The 26,694-nt window shown below is 57.7% G+C and overlaps 1 protein-coding gene across 1 annotated transcript; it reads right to left on the bottom strand.

The window, feature by feature from the left end:
• Window positions 1–243: 243 nt before the first annotated feature.
• On the bottom strand, window positions 244–26,333 carry EEF1AKMT4 (EEF1A lysine methyltransferase 4). Its single transcript, XM_054039923.1, has 3 exons — window positions 26,110–26,333; window positions 12,507–12,790; window positions 244–780 (listed from the first exon to the last, which is right to left on the bottom strand). The coding sequence occupies exons 1-3, from the start codon at window positions 26,279–26,281 to the stop codon at window positions 493–495; spliced, it is 744 nt and encodes a 247-aa protein (XP_053895898.1). The 5' UTR covers window positions 26,282–26,333; the 3' UTR covers window positions 244–492.
• Window positions 26,334–26,694: the final 361 nt, after the last annotated feature.

Below are 26,694 nucleotides of genomic sequence, written 5' to 3' on the forward strand. Positions count from 1 at the left end.
GGATTTTGTTGTTGTTATTGCCCCAGATCCCTAAATGGCCCCCTCAAGGATTGAACTCACAACCCTGGGTTTAGTAGGCCAATGCTCAAACCACTGAGCTCTCTCTCCCCCGCACAGACCAGACCTTCATTTTGTTTGGAGGGGGGATTGTCAGGGGTCCTGGGACAAGGTGGCCCTTGGGAACATACCCAGGTGCAGAAGCCTTGAGACTGACAGCACCAGGATGAGGGGCTGGGCTGGGGGTCTAGAGAGAAACCAACTTTATTGAGCTGACTGCAAAACACTGTTCCCTTTGGTCTCGGCGCCCAGGTGCCTGACAGGATGGGATGGGCTCCTGTTGCCAGCCACAGGCAAGGCACTGGATTAGAGGAGCCCGCTGTCACCCAGCCCCATGAATCTGGCATTGGCAGCTGCAGCTGGCACTGGTTGGCTTAGGTCCCCATGTCGGCTGGAGAACTCCTTGCTGCTACAAGGGTGGCAGGCCCTTCCCGCTCACAACTCAATAGCACTGAGATAATCCTCGTTGTCCGAGGCCTGGAGGTAGCTGGGTGGGCAGGCGGGGCAGGGCAGCTCGTGGAGTCTCCGCCCCAGCGCCAGGTCGGCAGGGGACAGCTCCTGGCCCTTGCACATGATGTAGAGGAAGTAGTGGAAGTCAGTGCCGTAGGTGGAGTGGCGCAGGGACCAGCCATAGGCGGGCTGGGCGTAGTGGCGCTTGCGGAAGTGCGGCTGGGCAAAGGTGATGGAGATGAAACGGCCTCCTGGCCGCAAGACTCTGCTGACCTGTGAGGAAAAGGTTAAAGGGGACAAGGTCAAGGCTCCCCCTGCACTCTGCCAGGTTCCCCTCCCAGGCAGGAACCTCTCCAAATCCAGGGAACCCTTCCCCTCCCCTCCCCGCCAGTGCATCCCTCCAACCCAGTGGCTGCTCCAGGAGTGTGCAGAAAAGGGGTCACCTCCCATCTTGCTACAGATCTCAGGCGATGCAGGGAGAGGGGAGCTGATCCCCAGTTTCAGGGCATCTGCTGCTCACCACAGGGGTCAGGAAAGAATTTCCTCCACCCCACCGGCAGCAGAGTGCAGCTGGGCAGCAAAGGGTGAAGCACCCCAAAAGGAGGTGGGGGGATGTTACGGGATCTAGCAGATTCCAGCCTGCACTGTCCTTGGCCGCCTTCTGCTGCCTACTCCCTGCTGCTGGAGCTGGCATTGGTTGCCATCAGCCCTGGCTCCTCCTGCAGCCGAGAGACCATGCTTGGCCTCCTCCACCTGCCCTGCACCCTTGCAGGGGCCGACCCCCTCCCTGCTCACACGGGAAAGGCTCGCTGCACGGAAGATGATTTTATCCAACAGCAGAAAAGATGCAGCAAGAGCCTTGGCCGGGCTTGGGGCTGCAGCTCCCAGAGCCCCCAAACGAGGAAGCCAGCTGCAGCCCCCTAGGAGCCCCAGGTGCAACTGCTCCGACAGCGGAAGCGGATCTCCTTTGTCTTTTCTCAGAACTCTTGTGCATGTCCAGCACAGACGAGGGTAGAGCTACCCCCCCCCCCCACGGGCAGCAGGACCCCATGCCGCCACTCCTCCCCCCACAAGGCAACAGCCCCAGGATCCGTGCTCCCCCCCCCCCCCCAGCGGTTGATTGCCCCCCTCCCAGCCTCCCGCTGTGCTTGCCCCACCAGAACATTCCTGAGCTGCGCTAGAAAACACAGTGTCCAAGGTACGGGGTGTTTGAAGCAGAGAGGACTTGACCCTTTTAATCATCATTTTCTCCTCACTGGAACTAAGCTCTTGCTAATAGGATGGAAAAGAACATCAATTTTCTTGCTTGGCTTTATCCAATGTCAAAGGCATTTACGGCCAGCGCCGGCGTGCTCAGCATGCTAACAGCACTGCTTGGTATGAGCAGCCAGCGTTGGCGGCCTCCCTGCACTCTGCCACACAGCTCCTCCTAGCGCAGCCTGATGGGGAGGGCACGGTGCAGAGCCGGGAACTCCCCCGCACTCGGCTGCCTGGGCCCCTGACAGGTGGGGACCGACCGCCCTTCATCTCCCATGACTCACCCTTAGCCAAAGGGCTACAGAGCCGGGGAGCTGCTGTTGCAGTCCTTGCCGAACGCTGGGGGTGGGGAGGGGGCTCTGCAGCAGGCGGGCAGGGACTGGACCGCTCACGCAGGGCAGGGTGGGATCTCTGTGGCAGGGTAAAAGCAATACAGGGGACGGTATCTCCCGCGGACACCATTTGTCCATCGTTTGACGCAGGGAGGAATCCAGAGCTGGTGCCACAGGCAACGCAGGAGCTATTAGTCCGGAAAATGCAGCAGCTGGGCCTCCTCTGATCAGAGAGGGAGGAGGCCGAGGTTGAGCCCTGGGAGATAGAGCTAACCAGGGCCCACCTGGGATGGTCACAGCATCGTAGGGCAGAAGGGCCAGCCCTGGGCTTCCCAGGTCGGTGCTGTGGCAGATTTTGCAACCACATGCAATAGCTTTGGGGACCACGTGCTATGAAGTTGATGTACCGCTGGGGGCCAGAACCGCAGGCAATTCCAGGGGCAGGGTTCCCACAGCTCCTCCAGATGGGGATGATTAAGGTGAATCACTCAGGTTATAAACACCTGCAGAGAGGTCCGTTCCCACCCCCCCCGGGCGGTGGTTCAGACTGGGTCTCCACAGAGCAACAGACAAGGAAAGACCTTAGGAGATAAATAGGCTGCATTTAAACTGACTCAAGGGCTTCGTTTTGATTCTGCAAACGGACAGAGACCTTCTGTCCCCGGGGAGCCCCAACCTCTCTGGAAGGGTTGGGGAGATTTTGACTTACCAGGGCCCCATAAGACAGATGGGTGACCTCGCCCAAGCATCAGCCCACGGCGAAGCACTTTGATTGGTTTTAGGAGGTTTTTACCGTAAGAATAAAGGTGTTTGTTCAGAAGAGCCAGGGGTAACTTGTAACTGCTGGCAACACACTGCTCATAGCCCTGGGAGAGGAAGGAAGCCCAGGGATTGGCCTTTAGGCGGAGCGGCTTGCTGGGGACATTGCAGTGTACGGCACGGAGCTGTGCAGCCGTAAACCCCTGGCCCCCGCTCAGAAGGGAGTGGAACACAGGTCCCTGCCTGGGAACACAGGTCCAGAAACAGCTGACGACTGGGGACCTGAGACGTGGCTGGGAATTCCTGGAGAAGACCAAGGAGGGTGGGGACAGAGGGGAATACTGGTGCAGTTACCCTGAAACCCGGGACAGGTGCTACTGGCCAGCACAGCCATTGGCTCTAGCAACACAAGTGAACACTCTGGTCCCGCTCGCTCAGGCACAGTGGCCTTCCCTAGCACTCTGGCCCATGGGCCCAGGCACTGCCCCCGGGAAAGCCTGGAGCCCCCGCTCTACACTTGGCCAGCGCTCTGAACCTCAAAGGCTTAAACAGACATCAGCCCCCCTCCCAGAGGGTCCCCTCCGCTGGGCCGAGAGAGGGGGCCAGGCTGCATGGCTGGGGTTGATGGGGCACACAAGCCCCGCCCTTTGCTACCCCCCTGGGGCAGAGGGAGGTTATTTCTGCATCCTCCCCTTCCTGTAAGCAGCTGCCCCTAGGTGATGCCCAGAGACCCAGCCCCTCACTCCTGAATGAGGTTCTCTCTCTAAGGATGGGAGGCCCCTCTCTGGGGCTACCAGCCTCACAACTAGGGCAAGTGGCGAGAGCCCCCATCACCTCTCAGCGGAGAGAGAGTCCATAACCCAACACCCGGGACACAGACAGGATGCTACAGGGAGACACTGCTTCCCTGGCCAGCCTGCACCTAGCAGTCTGCTCCTCCTTCCCTGGTGAGATGGGCCATGAAAAGGCCCAGTTCAGAGAGTTGGGCAGCGAGGGGCAGATGCTGGGGGCCAGCCCCACCCATACAAGGCAGCAGATCACACACACAGAGTGATCAGGCAAGAGCCCCCCTCCCGCTTCTCGTCCCAGCAGCTGGGGAGGGGGCAATAGGATGTTTAAATTACCTGCCCTAGATGGGCCCCCGAAGCAGAAAGGCCCAAACGCCTACCCCAAGGGGCAGGGTCTGGGGCTCTCGGTGGGGGAAAGGAGTCTGTGCACAGAGCTAGGGCTCTGGAAGATCACATCTACATGAGCTGCAGTGACCAACTCCCACCCCCTCCACCCCAATCCCCCTTAGATGGGGGGCAGAAAGCCCAGATTCCAGCGGTGGGTAACAGGAGGCAAGGGATGGTGCACGCATTGAAGTCAGGCCCCTCAGGAGAGCTGCATGGCTCAGAACTAGGCTGGAGAAGGTTCAGGGGCCAGAGCTCAATTCTCTGCACTGGCGACCGGAGGGCCGTGGCCTTTGACTCATGCTCAGCGGCGCACGGGGCAGCTCCAGGGACCCAGCAGGACCCCACGTAGCCTTCACTGCCTTCTCCAAGAGAGCTGGAGCCGGGATTCTCGTTCCTCGGGAGCCTGGGGTGGCTGCATAGGCCACGTGCCTCCACAGGGAATGTCCCCTCTCCAGGCACTGGGAGCCCATAGCAGGGATTGCGCCATTCAGAACGCGGCCAGGGTGAGGGGCCCAACTGGGGCAAACCCAGGACACAGCCCAGGAGCTGGGAACCAGAGCTGACCAAGCCCCATAAGCCACCTGGGCCTGCACCCACGGAGCTGGGGAGAATAACCAGACACCGGAAGAGCTAATCACAGCCCTTGCGCCTCCATTTCCCTGCCCAGGGGCAGCTGGGCCTGCCAGTCCCTATGCCCTCACCACGTGAACAGCCCGGCAGGGTTCCTGTTTTGCAGAAGGGCTGGAGTGCCAGGAGCCAGCTGCTTCTGACCTCACCCGGCCAGCAAACAGTCATGCTCACCCAGCAGGACCTGGACTGCCTGAGAGCCAGTGTGACCATGTCCCCAGAACCAGCTCCGACCCAGCCAAGGCATGGGGCTAGGAGAATCTGCCCCTTAAGCCACCCCTGGGACCCCTGCTCCCAGACACGCCCCACCTAATTCTGCTCAGCGGAGGGTGGAAATGGAGCTATGAAAGCCCCAATCTGCATGAGGCAGGTCTGGGTGCTGCTGGTCACTGCCACCAGCCTGGTTCCACCCCCGTCCCCCAATTCCTGCTCCGGGGCAATGAAAGGGGGTTAGTAGCCTGAAAAACACTGAGGATGCACCAGCCCGCCAGGCAGTGGTCTGTCCTCAGCACAGCCAGCTGGGGCCAGCACCCCGGTGCCAATCACTCAATCGCAGGAGGTGGTGAGCTGGCCCGGAGGGTTTACAGCCACCCGGGGTCAGCGCAGGGAGCCGGGGTCCCCCCTGAGCGGGAAGCAGCACCTCCAGAGGGTGGGAAAAGCAGCCCCCTGCCCAGGTGAACTGCCAAGCAGGGAGGAGTGGAAGTCAGCCCAAGGCCGAGCACGCGGCCCTGCGTGATCAGAGGGGCTGGGCTGGGATAGGGGAGCGGGGGAAAGGATGTTTCTGTGAGGAGAGGGGCCACAGCTGGGAATCCAGTGGGGAAATGGGGTATAACTGGGTGAGTGCAGGGATGAACTGGGGTGTGTGTGGAGGCAGCTGGGGAGAGAGAAGAGCAAAGGAAGAGGAAATTTGCAGAACATCTTCTGTCCGCCCACGTCCGACAAGGGCTGGAAGGACGTCAGGCTACGGCCGGGACAGCCGAGCGCTCAGCACGGGACAGGGCTACAGAGCATGGGGGGCCCCAGCTGGGGCGCAGGCACTGCTGACAGAGCAGCGACAACCAAGGGAAGGCGAGAGGTGCTTAGAGGCAGCCTGCCTAAAGATACGGGAGGAACCATGCAGGGCTGCAGCGGGAGCTACCATGGATTCAGGGCTACAAGCCCCAATCTCCAGCTGCTACATTGCTGATAGAGCAACACCTGCCGGCCTGGCCCACTTGCCCGGGCGCCTCCGGAGCGGAGAGCAAGAGCTGTTGCCCAGCTGGGACTGGAACAAGCTTAGCTCCTCTGTGGAGCGGACAGAAGGGGACACAACACACGCTCACCCGTGGGCCCTCCTCTCTTCAGACGGTCCTTCCCAGGCCTCCGAGCCCCACAGCGAGTCAGCGTCCAGCGAGTTACACTGCAACCCCCAGACTCGATCAGCCCAGGGGCCCGGCTTGTCTGATCTTCTGCCTCCAAGGGGGGCAGGAAACGTCTGGCCCAGATTCCCCAATGTATTTAGGCACCAAACTCGCACTGAAATCCGTGGGAGTTTGGTGCCTAAATACCTTTGGGGACCCGGGACCCTGCGCTTTCCCTGTTAAAATCCAGCAGCACCATGAACATGGACAGAGCTGCGGTCTGGTGCAAAAGTCATTATAGTGGGCTCCCAGCACCAGGCCAAAATCTTCCCCCATCAGGTTGCTACGGCTGTTTCCTCAATACCCAGAGCTGCCAGGAGAGAGAGGGGGGGGTCCCTGCTGAGAGCAGGCTGGCTGGGGAAGGAAGGGTCTGGGCCCATCACACACCAGGTGGGATCCGTCTCCTGCTGTGAAATCTCCAGTTAAGAGAGGACTAATGGCTGTTGCTAAGAGACGGCTTCACAGAACTTTATCCACCAGTAGCGGCTGCGGAGCGGCTCTGGGGAGATGGGCAGGAGAAGAAGCATCTGCTTCCAAGAGGCCCCCAGGCTCCCTCGCCGTCCCCTACTAGCGCAGCAGGATGTGATCACTCCCTAGCACAACTCACAGAGGCCGCTAGGCGCTCCAGCTACATGAACCGTCCTCCCCCAGCACTGCCTCTGCTCCCCAATCCCAACCCAGAGCCCCCTCTTCCAGCCCTGGGTCCCAGTGCCCCATAATCTCTACCCACAGCCAATCCAGCCCTGGGCTCCCCACACACCCAGCTCTGCCAATTCTTCTCTCGTTTGGTGTCTGTCCCCTCCTCCCACTCCCCCCACATAGCGGGGACCCTGTGCCCCGGGGACCCTCACGCACCCTGGGCTCCGAATGCAGGACCCAGGGTCCACAGATCTGCCACTGGCCAGGTGGCTTCTGCAATGGGAATGCAAAGAGGGAAGGCACTGCCTTGGAGAGGAGCATGGGGTGAAGGGCACAAGAGCCCCTGTGCACAGGCAGGGGAGGCATGAAACTCCACGTGCCTGGTGAACACCGGGGTCTGTACATGTTCACGGGTGTGTGCGCTGACGTGTTTCATACACAGCCTGCCAAGTCACACCTGTGCAGGTCTGCGCTCCCCCTGCAGCCGTCACCATGCGTGTTCACGCAGCACCAGGGTGCCGGGTGGATGTGCACATGCACACATCCCCCACGTTCGCTGGGAAGGGCTGGGGCGGCCGCCCGTAATCTCGTTACAGCGAGAGCCCAGCGCTGCTCCCTAAGAAGATTAGAGCTGCCAGTTGGACAGTCATGAGAGAGACGCTGCTCAGAATCAAGCGGAGGCTGGCATAATACGGGTTTCCAGGTCATCAGTCCAGCGGCCCTACCGCATGGGGTCTGCCTAGAGGGAGGGCAGTGGCCCCTGGCCAGTACTTTAGTGTCCACAAATCCAACAGGGTGGGGAGAGGAGCAGAGGAATTTGCTCTCTCATAACAGTGGGGGGAGGAGGAAAGCAATCATGCACTGACACGCCACCCCTGCCTGCTGCCCTCCAGCGGCCTCCAGCCCTAAGCCCCTTCACTAGGGCAAGAGAGTTAGGGCAGGGGGCGTGAATCGGGGAGGAGTTTGCAGTCGGCCATGGCTGTAAAAGGGCCAATGGGATTGGGGGTGGAGCACGCCCAGAGCTCCCGTGCAGGAGCTGAGGGGACTGGTTCTCCCTACACCGCTGCAGGGAGACGCCCCCTATGCTGCTAAGCCCAGCTCTGCCCCCCACCCCAGAGCCGTCCTGTCCCAGAGCAGGGTGCACAAAGCCCCCGTCTCCAGCCACCCCACCTCGAACGCTGCTTCGCCCAAGTCTAAGCCAGAGAGGGTGCAGGGAGTTCAGAGCCCCACGGGGCCGGAGGGACTGAGGTCAGAGTGAAGGTTACAAGAGCTTAACTTGGTCGACTGACAGCTGCAGACAGCATCACCAGCCCCAACCTCCACCCAGGCCTCGCTGGGAAGCCAGCATCACTGCCAGCCAGGATGAGAGTGGGAGCAGAGACGGGTACAGATCAGAGCACGGCTCAGCTGGCAGGGACCATCGCCCGCATGACTCCCACTGCCCCTAGCACCAGGGGGCAGCCCCAGCCCCATGGCAAGTGGCCCAGGGCTGGTGGCGAAACAGGCAGCAGGCAAGTGAAGGGCAAACCACAGAGGGCAAGGATTATTCAGGGCCCATGGAGAAGCTGAAGCAGCCGACTGGCCAGGGAGCCCCACGGTTTGAGATAATCAGACCAGACTGGGCTGGAGCAAGAGAGCCTGCCCCAGGGAAAGGGGCCAGGTGAGACCCCTGTTCCCAGCAACTCCCTGCCCACACCCACTTCCCATGATTCCCAGTGGGGAGGGCAGAGTTTGAAGGATCCTCTCGTCCCAGAGAACTAGCTGGGGGTAGATGAGGGGACCACGGGTGTCCCTGGAACCTCCCTTTGCTTAGCAACAGGGATGCCCCACGTCTTCCCTCCCCACGCCCAGCCATCATGCAGGTGACTGCTGCTGCCTCTAGGTCAGACGGGACAGGGAGCATCACCCTCCTAGAGCTCCAGGGGGAGGCAGAGGTCACCCCATCTCTCCCACCCCCTTGGCTCCCCTCCTTCTGAATGACACATAGGAGCCAGCGGGGGAGGGGGGATAGGACACAGGCCTCCCGCCATGTCACGCACCGCCTGGTTAGCCACAGCCAGGCAGTGATTACAGGGGGGAGAGCAGGGGAAAGCCCCAGGGCAGGGGTGGGTTGGAGAGAGCACGGGGCTGTTTCAAGCGGAGCAGAAGGCCAGGCTCTTTCCCAACCCCTCTGGTCCAGGGTGAGTCACCCAGGGGAGCCCTGGGCACTGAGCAAGTTCCCCATGGAGGTAGCCTCACGGAGCAGGCCTGGACATGGTGCAGCAAGACATCCCCGAGCAGAACAGGTAGGAGGGGGGAGAGCCTGGCCCAGGAGGAACCCAGCCCGGCCCAGGAGGAACCCAGCCCAGGGAGAGAGAAACCAGTGAAAGTAAAAGGCCAAGCAGAGGATGAGAGCAGGTGGGGGAGTGGGAGGGTGGAAGAAACTTCCCATCCCTGTGGGCAACATGACCAGGGCCAGTGATCCCCAGTGCCCCACCCTGGTGAGTTGAATCAGCTTCCTGCTGGTGCAGCCACATCTCCCCATAGCGCCAATTAATAACAGGCTGGAGGCATCACCCGTCCCCATGGTAACACCACTGCCCAGTCAATACCGACAAGGGTTTCCACGGGCAACCAGGAGAACAAGCCAGGCAGATAGATCTCCCTCTGCAAGGGGGGTCCCCAGCTAAGGATCGAAGTGCAGGAATCAAAGGGGGTGGGGATGGGATCTGGCTTCTAATACTTCCTGTTTCTGTGCCTAGTCCCCAGGTTCCCTTGACTCAGGAGGAAGAACCCAGGGGGCCCAATGGCAGTGACCCTGCCTGGGGCAAGGTTGCTTAGGGCCCAACCCCTCTTGCTATCCCCTCAGCCTAGAGGACCATGATCCCCCGAGCAATGTGGCACAGTTAAAACAGGAGGAACCCCACTCAGTCTCACCCCCAGGCCAAGGGAGAGGCCTTCCAAGCATTTTAGCTAGTCTGGCTCCAGCGGTCTCAATCAAAGGGCCCAGCCCTTCCCTAGGGGACGATGCCAGGCCGGATCCATCCGCAGTTGGGGAACACTGGGGCTCCCAGACCTTCACTGAATCGTCTGCATTACAACAGCATGGGGGACATTAGGCTTGGTCTACACTTAAAGCTTTAAGCATGGCCTAGGCAGGTCGGTCAGGGGAGTGAAAAAAGCCACAGCGCCGACCGCTGCCGCAATGCCAACCCAAGCCGTGGAGATGCAGCCATGCCGACAGAAGAATGAGCTAATGGCATTCAGGGAAGGGGTGTTCCTAGATGGGCAGAAAAACTCCTGTCAGCGTACACTGGGTCTACACTAGCGGCTAGGCCAACATAGGCTCTGTAGTGTAGACACCGCCTCGCTTTACCCACTCCGTCTGGAAACCTGGTAGGGCCGAAAGCGTTAATCTCGGTAGGCAAGAGGCATGGCTGGGTTGTTGGTTCCAATGAATGATCAGAGACTATCAAGGCATGGATGGAATTGCCTGGGAGAGTCAATGGAAAGCCAAGGACCAGACAGGAACTTAAGGAGCGGCAGGTAGGGGAAGGAGGACATGCAGACCCATCCTGAGTAACTGGAACCAGAAGGTGGAGGTGCTCGGCCCGGGTATAAGAACTGGCTACCGGTGAGGGGAAGATGAGATGCTGGATGCTTTGGGTTACAGAGGCAGGTAACGCTGCAGCAAGGTAAAGCTTACCTGCACGTCTTTTCCATCCTAACCTCAGGACCTTACCAAAATATTTATTAGTCAGCTGGAATACAGCGTGTGTGTTGTGAAAAAGCCGTTTTGCAAAGCGACCGAACATCTGCGCCTTGCATTGTTGCCAAAGGAGTAAAGTCTTGCTGCACAATGAGACACAGGAATGCTTTAGCCAGTGCGCCAGTATCATAAGAACTTAAGAATGGCCCTACTGGGTCAGGGCAAAGGTCCATCTAGCCCAGTATCCTGTCTTCTGACCGTGGTCAATGCCAGGTGCTTCAGAGGGAATGAACAGAACAGGTCATCATCAAGTGGTCCATCCCCTGTTGCCATTCCCAGCTTTTGGCAAACAGAGGCTAGGGCCACCATTCCTGCCCATCCGGGCTAATAGCCATTGATGGACCTATCCTCCATGATCAGGGTAGCGAGACCGTGGGGCTGACTTTCATAAGAAGTGCTGGCTGAGGGCCTAGCGCCATATGGGCTGCCTTCCCGGAAAGGCCACGCTAGCCCTGTGGATCAGTGACACGCAGACCTCACAACAGAGCAGGGACCCATGGTGCTGGGTGCTGCACAGACAGCAAGAGGCCATTCCTGACCCAGAGAGTTTACAGCCTCCCTGGACAACAGGTGGGAGGGGAAGTGACTTGCCCAGGGTCAGACAGCAGGGCCGAGGTGGGAAGAGAATCCAGGTCTCTGGAGCCCCAGTGCAATGCCCCCTATGCCAGACCTTCCCTGGGAGGAGATTCCCCAGCCAGCTCCATCATCCTGGCAGGCAGTTCCCCTGACACACAACCAGAGCTCCCCCACCCCGGCTCTTGCTCCCCCACAAGGCAGAGTGAAGCCAAGCTCTCATCACCTGCACCAACAGCCAGGCAGGGACTGCTGCCCCATGGCCACTGCCAGCTTCCCAGACGGCACTCGCCCAAACCCAACATCAAAGGGCGAGCCACTGAAAGGATTTGCAGGCAACAGGCTCTGCGGCCACATCACCATGGCAACCCTGATGAGTCATTGTACTGGGGAGGAACAGGGAAGAGGAATTTCACACCCTTAACAGTCCTGAAACTGCAGAGTTAACTCTTTCCAAGGAGCCAATCCCAGCCATGGGACCACGCCCAGCCCCAGGCCCAATCTGCAGCCCCCTCTGCCCTCCCAGCCTTGGGCTCCCCCCTTCCCAGCTCCACCAGTGCCCCTCTGTGCCAATCTGCAGCCCCCTCTGCCATCCCAGCCTGGGCTCCCAGCTCTGCTGAAGCCGCTCAATCTTGACCCACAGTTCCCCCCACCCGCTTTTGCCTTCCTGGTGTTGTCTTCAGAGATGCCCATCTGGCAGTTTTGTGGACCAACATCCCTGCCCTGCCAAAGCCAGCTATCTCTGAAAGACCAGCAAGGAACGCAAGAGCATCTCCCCTCCCCAACCTCAGGACACAGCCCCGCGGCAGAGCAGGATCACCAGTGACCTCTGGGCCAAGCCACGGACACTGCATTCACTCCAGTGTCTCACAGCTCAGGGCACATCCCAGTCATTTTCCCCCCCTCCCCGTGGTGTCTGGGGAGACGCTGTGGTGGAAGAGCTCCGTATGGAGAGCGTGGGTGGGGAGGAGTCACTAGCACCCCCATTTGGGGAGAGGCAGCTCCCCCAGACCCATAGATCAGGGCGTAGACTTGAGCCATGACCTGACCCCAATGCCGCTTGGCTCCCACCTGGACACGGGCCCAGGGCTGGGCCGACTCTGCCCCTGGCTTTGGAGCAGTCAGGCAGCCGGGGCCGTTCTCCTGGGGGTGGAAGGGATGTTCAGTCCCAGCTTTGTCACACATCCACATGGCACGTCCACCACGCCTGGCAAGCTTTAACACACGGGCCCCTTCACAGCCGGGCCTTCCCCAGCAAGCCTGGCGGAGCCGCACTCCGGAGACAGGGCCTCGCCCTTCGAGGGCACCTGATTGCCCATTCCCACCGAGGCCAGCCATTACCGCCAGATGCTTGCACGAGCCGGTGTCAGGGTCTCAGCACCGGGGACACAAGTCCACGTCCCAGCTGGGCCCAAGTCTGGTCCTACCCTGCCCTGACTGCCACAAGGGGATCAGAGCCTCTAATGACCTCGGAGTCCTGCCCACTCACCTCCTTCAGCACCTGGTCCAGCAGCGCTGTGGTCTCGGGCGACACGTTCCAGGGGTCCGTCTCCGCCACCATCATGGAATCCAGCGTGCCCTTCTCCAGAACCACGTCGAAGGTGCCGTCTGGGAAGGCCAAGTCCCGAGCGTCCATCACCACCCACTGCAGGCCCGGGCACTGGGCGTAGCGGGCTCGCATGCCCGTGATGCACACTGGAGAGTAGTCAATGCTGGTGACATCTGTGTAGCCAAGCTGGAACAGGTCGGCGCTCAGGGCGCTGTTTCCACAGCCTGCAAAAAGGAGGATGGCCAGGTGAAAGCCAGCCAATGCAGATGGGTCCATGAACCGCAGGGGTGGTTCTGTGGCCCCAAGCAGAGCCCTGGGTGTTTTGCAGCTGGGGAGTAAAAACTAGCTGCCCCAGCCAGCTCAGTTGGCTGTTAACTCTGGAACCTACAGAAGACTATTCAAATGTCAGTGTTAACTGTTTCAGTGCCAGTCATTTTAGCAGCAAGATCCAGCTAATGCACTTTCCCCACTGTCAGTGGATGCAGGGGCTGATCCGGAGGCAAAGGGGCTGCCGTTTGCTGGGGTGCTGACCTAGGAGCTCAAGCCTTGGTCACACACAGTATCAAGTCCAGTGGGGGATGAGAGGTTGAGACTTTCCCACTGCCCCCGCCCAGCAGCCTCCCACCCCTCCAGATTGATGAGGCTATAACATATATTCCCTGCCCCCCAGGTAAGCTGGGGAGAGCAGAGGAGTCTGGTCTGACTGTCTGTTGTCACAGCTAATCGGCAAACTCCCGTGATTTCCTTTCACTGCAGTTGGCACACAAGGTCCTCTCTGCAGCAAGCTCTGGGCCTGCCTCCTCGCCCCGCAATGTGCTGCGGAAGAGACAGAGCACTCAGACCGACAGGGCCCCAGCCTGGGGTGTGGGCCCAAACCCCGAACAACCTGCTTCCAACCTGACTGGGGAAGCTGGATATCAAATGTAGTAAAACCTCCATTTTTGTGGGGCTCACCAAAAAGGCCTGGGTGCCCCCTGCTGGCTCTGCAGCTGTCATTACACGATTGTCCTCTCTGGAGCCACACGCAAGCCACACGCATCCAGACCGCCTGCTGGGTCTATGAAAAGGACAGCCTCAGGCCCAGCGTGGAGCCTCCCGTGTCCCAAACCTCAGGTGGGGCTCTCACTCCTCCCCATCATCAGGATGGGCCTGGCCAGTCTCATGCAGACGAGGGCCAGGAACAGGGAAAGAGGGGCCAGAATTTAAATCTTGACTAAGGCCTGGAGTCCAGCAATGCACCCAAGGGGCCAGCAGCTGGTCTCCTCCAGTTCTGCTTTGCGACTCCAAGAGCAGTCAGTTCTGGGACGGGGAGGGAAGGGGACGGGTGCAGTGGGGTCATATTAACTTATAGAGACAAAGCTGCACTTAATGAGCAGTTTGCAAATTCCATTTTAATGTCATGGGCGCCGCCTCTCCCGTGCGCCCACACGCGTGGGCAGGTGTGCCCGGGCAGAGGGGCCCTGTGCTCCATCCCACATGGCAACTGGGGACACAGATCCCAGCCCTGCTGAACTCTGTTCTCCACGGGCAGCCTGGCCAGTTTCACCCTGGACTAGAGGGGTTTGGCCAGGAACCCAGCACCAGAGAACCACGGAAGAGGGAGCAAGATTCTGCCCTGCCCCACTCCGGGTTGGGCAGGTGAGAGACTCCGGTTTGGGATTTACGGGGACCAGCCCATGTCAGAGTGGTCTGGGGCAAGGAGGGCACTCGGGGCAGCACAAACAGCAGAACGGGATCCTCTGGTGACATGGAAGGGACTCGCCCGTCCCTGCCACGCCCTGGGCTTCAGACACCAGCACTAGTAACACAGGTTCTGAGTGTGCTACTCACAGGGAGTTGGGGCATGAGCAGGGTATTAAGGGCAACTCTCCCCACAGCACCGTACTGCTCCCTCCCAATACCAGGCTGGGGTGCAGACACAGGGCAGCTCCCCCCAGGCCCCATACCGGTCTAGGGTGCAGACACAGGGCAGTTCTCCCGGTGGCCCAGCACTCCCCCAAAGCCAGGCGGGGGTGCAGAGATGGGGCACCCCCCAGCCGCCAAGGTCTTTACATGGTTTCTCTGACAGCCGAGTCCCAGTGCTGCGTGTGGCCAGTCAGTGGGTCCCTACACCCCTCCCAGGCTCCCCGTTCCTGCCCCCCTGCCCGCCCCTTGAGCTGTGTGGGGAGCCACCCACCAGGGAGGGATGCGGCTGGGATGCAGAGGGCCACTGGCCAGCGAGCAGATTACTGCAGCCTGGCACCATCTGGCAGGGCTTAACCGATGGGGGGGGGGGAGGGGAAGGAGCATCTGCGAATCTCTAGAGCATGCGAGGCAGAGCAGGGAAGGGAACGGGCTGTCCACACTCCCACGGGAGCTCCCCAGCCAGCCCCACAGGGGTACATGGGGGGCTGCGAGGGGAGAGCCTGGCACCGCCCTGCAGCAAAGGCAACTGGGACAGCCAAGCCTTGGCCAAGTGCCCTCAGACCAGGGGCTGGGGAAGCTCCCAAGCCAAGCCTCATGCAGGGGTGGCAGCTAGGCCATGGCAGGTGTATCCCTGGGTGTCTCCCCACCGTAGAACCCCCCTCCCCAAGGCTCCCTGCCTGCTCCAGACCGGGTGAGGCACTCCCTTCCCCATCCAGATGGGGCCTGGCCTAGCACACTCAACCCCACCCCCAGGCTTGGCCCTGGCCCCCACCCCACACCTGTGGGCTCCCCTCCTACCTTTCCTGAGCAGCCCTCAGCCCCAGGGGGGATTTGGCTGCTATTAATCACAGATCGCATAGATTGATCCTGTTAGGGGATCAGGCGATTAGACCCGGTTAATCCGAACCTGCTCGGAAACTCGGGGAAAACTCCGGATTAAGGAGGCACCAGGTTAAAAGCTGCAGCAGCAGCCAGATCAGAGATGGATAAAGCACCAGGTGGAATTAAATGAAGCTTTGACTCCTCTCCTCCCTGCTAAATCCCCCAGATGGACTTCCCTTGCGGCCTGCTGGGGGATCTGGTTAATTTGCGGAGAAGAACCATGCTCAGGACAGCGAGGGGGTCGGGCTAGAGAGGCCGGATGCAGTGGGCATTGTCCAGCCCCCGCCATCACCCCCAGAGGCTTTACAAACCAAGACAAATGCCCTATGTCACTCCCGGGGAGCATGCTTATAAGAACAGGAGCTGCCACACTGGGTCAGACCATGGGCCATCTTGCCCTGCTTCCTATCTCCATCCACAGCCAGTATCAGAGATGCAGGGGGACTGGACAGAACATGTCTTCCCTTCCTGGCAGTCAGAGGTTTAGGGGTGCCCCGGGCATTGGATGGCAACCCTGAACCTTGGCTAGCAGCCATTGACGGGCTTATCCTCCATGAACTTGTCTAGGTTTTTTGAACCCAGTTCTACTGTTGGCCTTCACAACATCCTCTGGCAAGGAGTTCCACAGGTGAATAGTGCATTGATTCCCCAGACAGAGGCATGGATTGGCCAAAATGACCAGGTTCCCCACCCTAGATGAGGCTGCGCTCTCCTGCTATTGGACAGCGAGGCCAGAAGGGAATCACCTCCGGCCACCCTCCCGCAGAGAGACGGGCCAGAGTGCACCCAGCGCTCCCCACACCCAACCCACCCATCTCTTCTAGACAGAGACACTTGGTCTTGGGGCGAAGGCTTCAAGTGATGGAGAATTCCCTCCCCCCCCCCCCCGACTTCGCCCCTCCCGGTTAGCTAACGTTAGCACTTAGCCTTAGGAAGTGCCGACCAAAGCCAGGCTGCTGATACTATTGTGATAGGCAGCAACAAAGTGTCTCAGTCTTTCCTTGTGCTCCCCCATCTATCCGTGTCCACTCGTCATCCCTCGTCTTCTACTTCAATCGAAAGCTCTTTGGGGCAGGGGCCATCGTTGGTACAGTTCCTATTGCCACAGAGGCTTGGTGCGTGACCAGGGCTCCAAGGTGCTGGGGTTAGAAAAATAAGGATGCGTTGGAAATTCATGCCCAGATGCCAGGGCCGGGCTTTAAAAACATTCAACCATCCCGCCCTGTGCATTGTCATGTCATGCGGGTCGCACCCTCTTCCACACAACTGCCTTCACCAGGGAAATCTGGGGGGTTCCAGCCTCCTCTTCCAGGCTCTGTGCTTTGTACTCGGGATTAGCAGATGTTGTGTTGGCCAAGACTCCCTGGCTTCTCAGCCCTTTGTCCAGGTGTCCCAACAGCTCCTTGTTGTTAACTGGATCAAGCCAAGGTTTCCACCCAGATCAGTTATCAGCCAGCAAATCCCTCCTGAGCCCTCGCCCCTTGTTTGCAAGGGGCCTTGCTGGCTGAGACATGTTCTGGTCAGAGCCCTTGTGCTCATCTCAACAGCTGGCCCAAGCGCCACCAGGTGCGGCTGGGAAATCAGTCGTCCCTCTTCCAGCCAGCCCACGGCAGTTGTGGGAGAATTCGACGTTCACAGCAGGAGTCAGCGGTTTGCTGCATCGGGTTCAGTCGTGCCCCAGACATCCCTGAGTCACAAGCCTGCAAGGGCTGCCCCCACTCAGGTCTCACCTCCTGCACTGCCCAGCCAAGCAGCAAAGACCCCCTTGCTAGGCATGCCCAGCACCCGGGCCCCGATGCTTGGTGGGTCGCCGCTCAGCTAGGCAGTAGGTCACCCCCACTGCTGGGTCATTCCCAAGTGCTCAGCCATCCTGCATGAACGGCAGCACCGATCTTCTGTTCCACTTTTTCTCCATTCCGCCACCTGCAGCTTGGGCCGGATGAGGGAGGCTGGCCCAGTGGTCAGAGCACCAGCCCGGAACCTAGGAGACCTGGGTTCTAGACCCTGCTCTTCCAGACGTCTTGTGGGCCTTTGGCCCCGTCTCAATTCCCAGACTGCAACGAGGGGATGAAAGCCCTGCGACTACGCTACCTCCAAAGATGCTAACAAAACCACTTGGATCCTCATGAATGAGGCGGCCCCTTTAATTGGAAGGAGAAGCTGCAGCTCTACCAACCTGTCAAAGCCAAGGGCTGCCGGAAACTGGCTCCGACACCACAGAACACTTCCAGGGCTCTGCCTGAGCCAGCACAGAACCGGACGTCCCGATGGTGCATCCTCGTCGTAGGCGCTGCAGGCCACCAACGTTCTCCCCCCATTAGAGACGGTGCAGTCGCCTCTCAGCTCCCCAAAGGCCAGCCGAGCTTTCGTAGCTCCCCCTGAAGCATAGCATTCCCTCTAGATGCGAGATACGGGCCAGGCTGGTTCCCTCGGGGTCTGTCTACACTGCAATAAAACAGCCCGTGTCAGCTGACTTGAGCTGGGGCTGCGGGGCTATACAACTGCAGTGTGGACACTGGGGCTTGGGCACTGGGACCCCACGAGGCAATTTTATAACCCTGTGGTATTTTTTTTAGCAGACCCCCAGAGCATGAGTTCAGTGCGGCTGCATCGACGCTGTAAAATAAATAAAATAGGGCTTGAAACCCAGGTCCCAGTTTGAGTCAGGCACAAACCCTCCACCCCCGTGGGGTCCTGGGACCCTGGATTGGTGCGATTTGCATGTAAACGGAAGGGGGCTTAGGCTTGAGCCGGAGTTCAAACCCTGGGCTCATGCTGCCGTGTAGACGTACTCGGAGGGGCCACAGGAGGAATTCTTCCCACTTGCAGGGGAGACGGTTCCTCAGTCGCCACCAGAAAATGCCTTGATTGGTACTGCACAGAAGCCTCTGGATGGGAACCCAGAGCTCACCCTTACCAGGGCTTTGCTTTTCCATTGCCCTTGGCAGAGCTCCAAGCCCTTCACAAAGGAGGCCAGTATCATTTGGGGGGGGGGGGGGGGGGGGGAAACAGGGACAGAGTCACTGAAGTGTCACAAGCCCTTAGCCCCATCTTCCACCCTGACCACCCAGGAAGGTGGGGAGGTTTCGGACGCTCTGCCTGGTCCGTCCCATTGGAGTGATGGGGGAGGGGACGGCCCCATATAAAGCCAGACTGATGAGTGTCTCTAGGGACTTCCTCGCAGCTCAGCCTGGCGCTGGTCTGCTCCAAATGCCAGGGCTCTAGGAAGTGCAGGGAAGAGCGCCCAAGGGAGCGCCTGGCCCTGGCCTTCATCCTGTCACCTCAGAGAACGGGGGGGGGGGGGGGGGGGACAATTAAAGTGGGGTGAGCTGGGAGCCAACGTTTCCAGCGCACTGAGAAGAGGGACCCTGGAGGAGGTCCGAGCCCCCAGCTGCTAGGGGTGGTGCTGGACACGTCTCCCGGAGGGGGAGGAGGAAGATGGTGGGAACTGCAGCAGACCCTGAGCACATTGGTTGGAGGGGCCACAGGACAGATTGGGGACCAGCCCTGGGTAAGTGATCCTAGGCTGGGGAGACCCATCCCTCATGCAGGGCTTCAGGGCCTCTGCAAAACCCCATTCCTCCCTTGAGCAGAGAGCCCACAAGGGAGAGGCGCTGCTCAGTCCCGGCCCTGCCTGCAGTAAGCTCAGACCTAGCCAGCAGCAGGAGACAGCTCCCACCACGCAGCCCAGGTGGAGCCCAGCCCCCGCAGAGCAATCCCAGCTTGGCTTGGGCTAAGTGAGCCCTCGGATCCCCGCTGCCAGGCCCCGCTCACACCAGGCACAGGTGTGGCAGCTCTAGCGCAGTGACAATACCCGGGGGCCACAAGAGCAGTGAACTTCCCTCCCATGGAGGTTCCCGTCCCGCATGCCGTGGGCAGAGTCAGAACTCCTGGGTTCGCTCCCATTTCCTCTCTGCCTCAGTTCTCCCTGTGGGCCCTGGGCCTGCTGCAGGCGGAGGAGGGCAGCGTGAGCTCTTCTGATGCAGTGAGGCCTCAGAGGGGACCAGAGGGATGAGTGTGAAGCCCGGCTACGCACAGCACCCACCGGGACCTGGCTGGGGATCTCAGGCAGAAACTCCCAGGCATCCCCACAGCTCTTGGGTGCAACAGACAGGAGTCTCATTAGCAAAGCATGCTGGGAAAGAGCAGCGGGTTTTCCCCCAGAGATGCTCAAGGGGAGGCAGGGAAGAGGGGCCAGAGACCGAGGAGGACATGCCACGCCGCACAAGGAGACCAGCAGAGGGATCACAATCCCAGACACCCCCAGCAGAGCAGTGGGTCCCCCTAGGGTGGATTTGCAGAAGGGCTTGGAGCCCCAAACAGACCCACTGCTGCAGTGAGCCCAGCGGGCTTTGCCCTGGGATGCAGCCCTGGCCCTAAGCCAGCTCACAGGGGCAGCCCCAATAGCCCAGGGCCTCCCCCACCCCGAGCCTGGCACTCGCTAGCAACAGGGCCCGGAAGTGAGAGGCTGGCAGCGTCCAGCACCCTCAGTGCTGCTTGAAAGGGCCATGCTGCCCCCTGGTGGCGCTCAGGAGGAATCGGCAGTTACTAGTTTTCTAGAGGTTCCCTCTTCAGCAGAAATTCAGGGGTCTCCAATGCACCCCCTGCTGCCAAGGTCACCCTGGAATAAGGGGGCCCTCGATGGCCTCGCAGACAGATACGGTGTACACACACAGGCTGCAGCTCTGTGGAATGGGGTGCTTAGGCTGCAGGCCAGAGGTGCTCTCCCCATCAAGTCTGGGGGGCGGGGGGGACAGGGGAATAAGGGGTGGGCTGGCACATATGGACGTCACCTTGGAGGGATAAGCTACAAAGCCGAGCTGGCATCTTACAGCCCCTTTGCTCCACAAACTGCTTCCTCCCTGGGACTAGGATCCGCACTAGCCCCAAACCACTCACTCACCCTGCTGGGCCAGTGGCCAGGCTCAGGACCTGCCTGGCCCCAACAATGGACATCAGCAACGGGTGCGGCTGAGCCAGAGCTGGGCACGGCATGTCCTTGGCTACACTTGGAGCCACACCGCCCTCCTGCAGGCGTTACTGACACCCACTGGCAGCAAGGGGCATTTCCTGTAGCATAGATCAGGGACTGACTAGCCAGATAGAGCAGGGGCTGTGGAAAACCCAGGGATGGGGGACGAGTGGGGGGGTTAGAACACACCCACACCATCTCAGGACATGTAGGAACATAGGCCACATTAGCCCTAGGCGAGCTATGGTTTTAAATGGAGTTTGGATCTTAGCATGAGTGACAGGCCCAAAGCATGTGACCAAAAAGAAAGAAATTGTGAGAAAGAAGGACTGTTTGTGTTAAATGCATAGGGACCCTTTGGAATAGCAGCATTCCCCTATTTAGTCCTGTTGCTTAGCCCAAACCTTAAAGAAAACATGGCTAATTGGGCACCAGGCACAGTGAATGAATTGGCTAGAAATGCTTAGTGCAGTAATCAGGAACAAAACATGGCAAAGTGAGAGAAGGGGAAAACCCTTGACGAGCAGAGTGCAGCCCTAAACTGCTTCAACTGCCCTTAGCTAAGGTCCGACCACCAGCAAAGACATCGCTCATTTGTTAGCAAGCTTTTCGAGCAGTCAGAGCTTTTCCTTGCCCCTCTGGGGGAAGATGTCTCCTGGGCCTGACCTGGTTGGAGTAGTTGGGCGGACGCTTATCACTGTATCATATGTATCAGAGGGGCTAACGGGAGTTTTGTGAGGAATTTCTCCAGGTGAAGGAGGAGCGATTACGTGGAGAAAGTAAATAGAAGTGTTATTTACTCCTTCTCATAACACAAGAACTAGGGGTCACCAAATGAAATTAAGAGGCAACAGGTTTAAAAACAAACAAAGAGGAAGTATTTCTTCACACACGCACAGTCAAACTGTAGAACTCCTTGCCAGAGAATGTTGTGAAGGCGAAAACTATCACAGGGATCAAAAAAGAACTAGGTAAGTCCATGGAGGATAGGTCCATCAATGGCTATTAGCCAGGATGGGCAGGGATGGCGTCCGTAGTCTTTTTGTCAGAAGCTGGGAATGGGCAACAAGGGATGGATCACTTGATTACCTGTTCTATTCATTCCCGCTGGGGCACCTGGGATCACCTACTGTTGGAAGACAGGATACTGGGCTGGATGGACCTTTGGTCTGACCCACTACGGCCGTTCTTATGTTGCCGGTGGTAGAATACAAGGGTGAATCTGATTCTGTTGATATTTTGGATGTAACCAGTGACAAGTGGCCTTTGGACGAATAAAGGAATACTTGTGTGGAAACCGAGTGGTGGTAAAACCTTAATAAATTTACCAGGGATATTTCCAACAGGCTGCAGTGGGGTCAGCTCTCAGCAGCTAACCAGAGAGGGAGGCACATTTGAGTCAGTAGGGGGCACTCTCCTCTCCGGGTAAGTGCAGACCCCGCTATGCCTCCTCACTGAGTTCACTGCAACCCCCCCCCAGAAGCAGCCAGTTACTTCCCCAGACAGAGGGAAAGACCGATCCACGTTCTCCCCTGCCCATCCTGCAGCACTCAGCCCCAGAAAGGCCACCTTCAAGGCCCACCGACTCAAAGAGACCTTCACACATGGCCCAGGCAGAGGTCACCGCACACAGCCCAGGCCTTCCCTACAGCTGCTGGGAGGGAATCCAGATGAAACCTGCCATTGATCCTGTGTCCCCAGCCCCTCGGCGCAGCTGCCGCCTATCCCTGACAACAGCAGCTGCTCACTCTCCAGTACCTTCCCCCTCCGCGCCTTGACATGCCCAGCCCAGGGTGGAGATGTGCATGGGGTAAAGGGCGGATGCTCTGCTCACGCTCCCCCTACAATCCCAGAGCCACTGGATTTCTCTACTGCAAGGATCAGCAATGAAACAGTTAACAACATTAACACTCAGCACATCATTAGGCTCCAGAGGTAACAATCCTGGCGAGGAGAGGGGGCAGGTCAGGGGTCTCAGCACTTTCCTTCCTAACTGCCAGCACGCTCAGGTAGATGAGGCGACCCCAGTGCCAGGTTCTCAAGGCGACTTCCCAGGAAGATAGGTCTAACTTCCCCCGGCACCGAGCTCAGTGGGGCTGGGGCCTCTAGGCACTACCTCAGTCTACAGGTGTCTCCATCCCAGCCCTGTCACTGGGCATCAGCTGCAGGATCACACCGGCAAGCGTGTCACCACTGTCCTCCTCTGGCCGCACTGTGTCTGCCCCAACGACACCAATCCAGCTCCTCAGCCGGGGGCCCGGGGACATGCCAGAGCCCGACATGGTTAAAACATGCTTCAGTCTCATGGCACAGGCATGTCTGAGCCATGTTTTAGCCACATCCGAGTCCCAGGGCCCAGCACAGTCCAAGGGTGCAGCACTCTCCAGGAACATCCACTCTACAGAGCTAGATCCAGGTCCCCCACTAAGGGAGCCTCTCCAAGGGCAGACCAGTCTCCCAAGGCGCCCCTGGAGCCTGCAGCTCACCGAGAGTATAAGCCCCACGTTACTGCGACTCAGGGAGGCACGCTTTGCAGAGAAGGAAGGCACGGTCAGGGTTTTGTTTATGGAGAACCTCCAATAAACCAAAAGCGCAGGGCGGGGGGGGGGGGGGGGGGGAGGGGGAGGGGAGGGAAGGCATCCTAGTGCCCAGGGATTTCCCTACACCGCCCCTGAATTTTCCCAACACCCCCCCCCCAGTTTTGTGAACTAGTTACATGCAGTGTTGCCAATTTAGTGATTGTTTGGAAATTTGAATTGAAATTGAAACATTCATACACACTTTAAAAGCATAGACAGTGTATGATAAAGTGTGTATCTGAAAAAGTAGAATAGATTTGAAAAGTGTGAACATAGACTAGCTTCCTTCTACAGCTGTAATTTTTATGGCAATGTTGGTGCATTCATTTTGGTGATGTTGGCCAACCTAGTCATTTCAAATGATGATTTGTAAGCAAAGTCTAAATGATCTGTCTCTGACAGCTAGTGATGAGCTGGGGCTGGGGGGAAAGGCTTCAGGACCAGATTGTATTTACATTCACACCTAATCTACCTAGGTATCCAGCAAACAGAGCTGTGTTGCCCAAGTGATAGATTTTGGCTTGGGTTACAAATCACTTGAATGCGGGGGCGGGAGGGTAAATGAAATGTTGTTGTTGTTGTTCTTATTGTAGGAGTAAAGGGCCGTAGAACTGTCCTTAACCTGTGCTGATTGAGGGCATCAAGAGAGGGTGGGGACAGGTGTTTTGCTTGATGGTCTGCCTGAGTCACAAGTACTATTTGACCTGCCCCTCTCCACTGTTACAGAGCTGATTAGGCTCCATGGATAGTCTTTTGTTTTGTGAAGTGACCACTGCAGCTGAAATCACTGATAATCAGGTCTCAGCGCTTAGACCTGCTGTGGGACAGTGTTTCTGTGGAAGAGACAGCCCAGACTGCACTAGCAGTGAGGTTTCCCCACTTAGAGCTGAAATCACTGAGAGCTGGGTGGAACCTCAAGAAACCAACTCAGAGGTCACAGTGGCAGGTGGCAGCAGAAAATGACGGCACAGGGCCATTGGCAACAGAGCAATGGAGTGAACGGTGGCACAATGGACAACAGTGGCCAGAGCGAACAGTGACCAGCTGGAGGAACAAGCAAGGTGCCTTCTTGCCCCCCACCTGGGAGGTGAACTCATGTGAAAGCATCTCTGAACTCTTGAGTCTCCACTGACCAAGGACAACACTGGTGAGTGTTAATGAGGCTGTTAAGAATGCTGGAGACACAACACAGTTCGTGCGAACAAACATGGCTGTGGCATCATGCTTTCTATTTAAGCAAGAGATAACACTGGCCTTCAGTTTGTAGTGTGTGGTAAGTGCATTGTCACTTGTTCATCCTGAAGTTGAACATTGGTTCCGAACAAGACCAGCAAATGCTCACTATCTTTCTGCAAGAAACTCAAATGACTGGCTAGAAGCATATGGTACAACAGTGAAAGACTCAACAGTTGAAAAAGTGAAGAATTCTCTCACCACATTCAAAAAATTTGCATACACGGCTGATGCAAATGGGCATCAAGTATTAAGCCATTGTGTACGTTATCTTGAGGTCAGTGGTAAGCCAGCAGATGCATTTCTAGATGTTCAAGTTATAGAAGACACATCAGCTGCATCTGTGACAACCCACATCTTAGAAGAGTTAAATGCTTGTCAACTGGACGCCAAACAGACGGCTCCTTGTGCATTTGATGGCGCTGCAAACTTCTCTGGAAGACATGGTGGAGCACAAGCTTTGCTCAGAGAAAAGTGTAACCCTAATCTCTCCTATACACACTGCAGAGGCCATCTACTCCAACTAGCACTAGTATGAGCTGCAGACTCTTCAAAAGACATTTAAAAAAAAAAACTATACATTTAATGTCTTCTTTATATTCTTTTTTCAGCAACAGTCCAAAAAGAGACTCTATATTGGAAAATATAGAAGATACACTGGGACTGAAGTTCAAATTAGTCCAACCTGGGAAAACCCTCTGGCTTTCTCATGAGCGATCCTTGGCTGCTCTCTTAAAATTACTCCAGCTGTTATTACTGGCTTTGGAAAGTATCTACCAAGATGGGATGGATCTAAGCAGTGAGGCTGGTGGATTACTTTTGCTACTATGTTCAGAGAGACTATTGTCATTCTCTCTCTCTCGTAAGTCTACTGTTGAAACCACTTGGATCATTACACAAGGCCATCCAGGCATCTGCTACAACAGTAGTAGATCTTTGTCCAGCAATAGAAGCTACATTTGGATCAATCAGAGAGATATCCATTGAAAAAGTACTGCAAGAAGCAAAGTTTCAGTCCCGAAGTTGACTAATGAAGGATTCAATATAAATGCCTTAAGTGAAGAAGACAAGAAGGGTTTGTTAAGACAACTGAAAAAGCACAGACTTGATTCTTAAAAATCTGCAACAGCGACTTCAAGATTCTATTCAACCTCTCTGTAGCTTTTGCAGAGCCCTGTCTTATAAAACACCGACAGTTGAGTGGAGTGAGGCACTACCAGCAATAGGGCTCCCATGTGCTCAGGTCAGAATAGAGAATTTGAACACAGAGTGGATTATCATACGACAAATTAATGAAGATTTGACTTCAACTTCTTTTTATCATCCCTAGTGGCTCGACCGGACCTTTATGTTATGTTTCCTGGGATGAAAGAAGTAGGAAGTCATCTCTTGCTACTCCCAGTCACAACAGCTACAGTTGAGCGTTTTTTCATCATTTAATAAAATTTTGAGTTGTGAAAGAAGTCACCTTCTGCCTGAGCATGTGAATGAACTAATGCACATATCAATTGAAGGAATAGAAGTACCAGACACACGAGAAGCCAAAGATGAACATGTTGCATTCAAGAAGTTCATTAATAGAGTGGTGCAAAATTATAACAAGAAACCAAGGATGCAGATGTCGTGCTTCATAGAAGGCTTGAGTAGCCAACTTTAATTTGTGTGATGGTTTTAAAACACAAGTTAAATCTAATAAAATGGTCACAAAACATTTTTTCAGTTTTTATTATGGTGCCATACAGCCCACCTTCACCCTCACGGTCTCAGCCCCATCGGCCCTGACCCCCATTTCAATTCCTAGGGAAGACACTGCTAGTGCTGGATAGTGGAAACACGTCATCCCAGGCGGGGACCCCCAGCACAAGTCCACCACCAAGATCCAGCCCCGTAGGGGGAAAGAGCCCGGGGTGCCCCTAACCCAGCACCAGGCTCCGGTGAGGCTGAGGGGGATTCCCCAGGGGGTTTCACTTACCCAGCACCAGGATTCGGTCCCCCGGGCGCAGCTCCGCCTCCAGCTGCTCGCGGAAGCAGGATAAGCCCCCAAACCACTCAGCCGGAGCAGCCCCCACCTCCCGGTACCGCGAGTCCCAGAAGCGCCGGTCCCGGTACCGGGCATTAGAGTCCGGCAGCCACGGAAGGTCCATGCCCCGGGAGCGCGGTGGTGCCTATATGAGGGCGGGGCCATCGATAAGGGGGCGTGGCCGATCCGCAACTGGTCGCTGAAACCAAACCTGCCGCCTGCCACGTGTTTCCCCACAAACCACGTGGAACTTCCGGGCCGGGTTTGGTGCAATGCTGAAAACATTCCGTCCGGAAACTAACCCCCTCCCGCCCCCGCCCCAGTGGGCAGGACGAGCCCTTGGGAGTGGACCCTGTGTGACGACTCCCAGGGGACAGAAGGAGGCGATGTTTCCCCCGGGGACCCCCTCCAGAGCCCCCCTCCGTGCCCTATGTCAGCATCCCCCGTCCCTTCTGTCACCCCCATGCACTACTTAACCCACCCCTTGGACGCTGGGGTCAGGGGCACTGATGAATCATGGTGCCTTTCACGCCACAG

This window comes from Malaclemys terrapin, chromosome 9, assembly GCF_027887155.1.
Source record: "Malaclemys terrapin pileata isolate rMalTer1 chromosome 9, rMalTer1.hap1, whole genome shotgun sequence".
In the NCBI taxonomy this organism is placed as follows: domain Eukaryota; kingdom Metazoa; phylum Chordata; order Testudines; family Emydidae; genus Malaclemys; species Malaclemys terrapin.

What these genes read in the sequence shown, in the direction of transcription:
- EEF1AKMT4 (XM_054039923.1), bottom strand. Translation starts at nt 26,281, where the DNA reads ATGGACCTTCCGTGGCTGCCGGACTCTAATGCCCGGTACCGGGACCGG. An exon ending in GGACCGAATCCTGGTGCTGG is followed by an intron (nt 12,791 to 26,109) that starts GTAAGTGAAACC and finishes TCCTTTTTGCAG; the next exon opens with GCTGTGGAAACAGCGCCCTG. An exon ending in TGGACCAGGTGCTGAAGGAG is followed by an intron (nt 781 to 12,506) that starts GTGAGTGGGCAG and finishes TTTTCCTCACAG; the next exon opens with GTCAGCAGAGTCTTGCGGCC.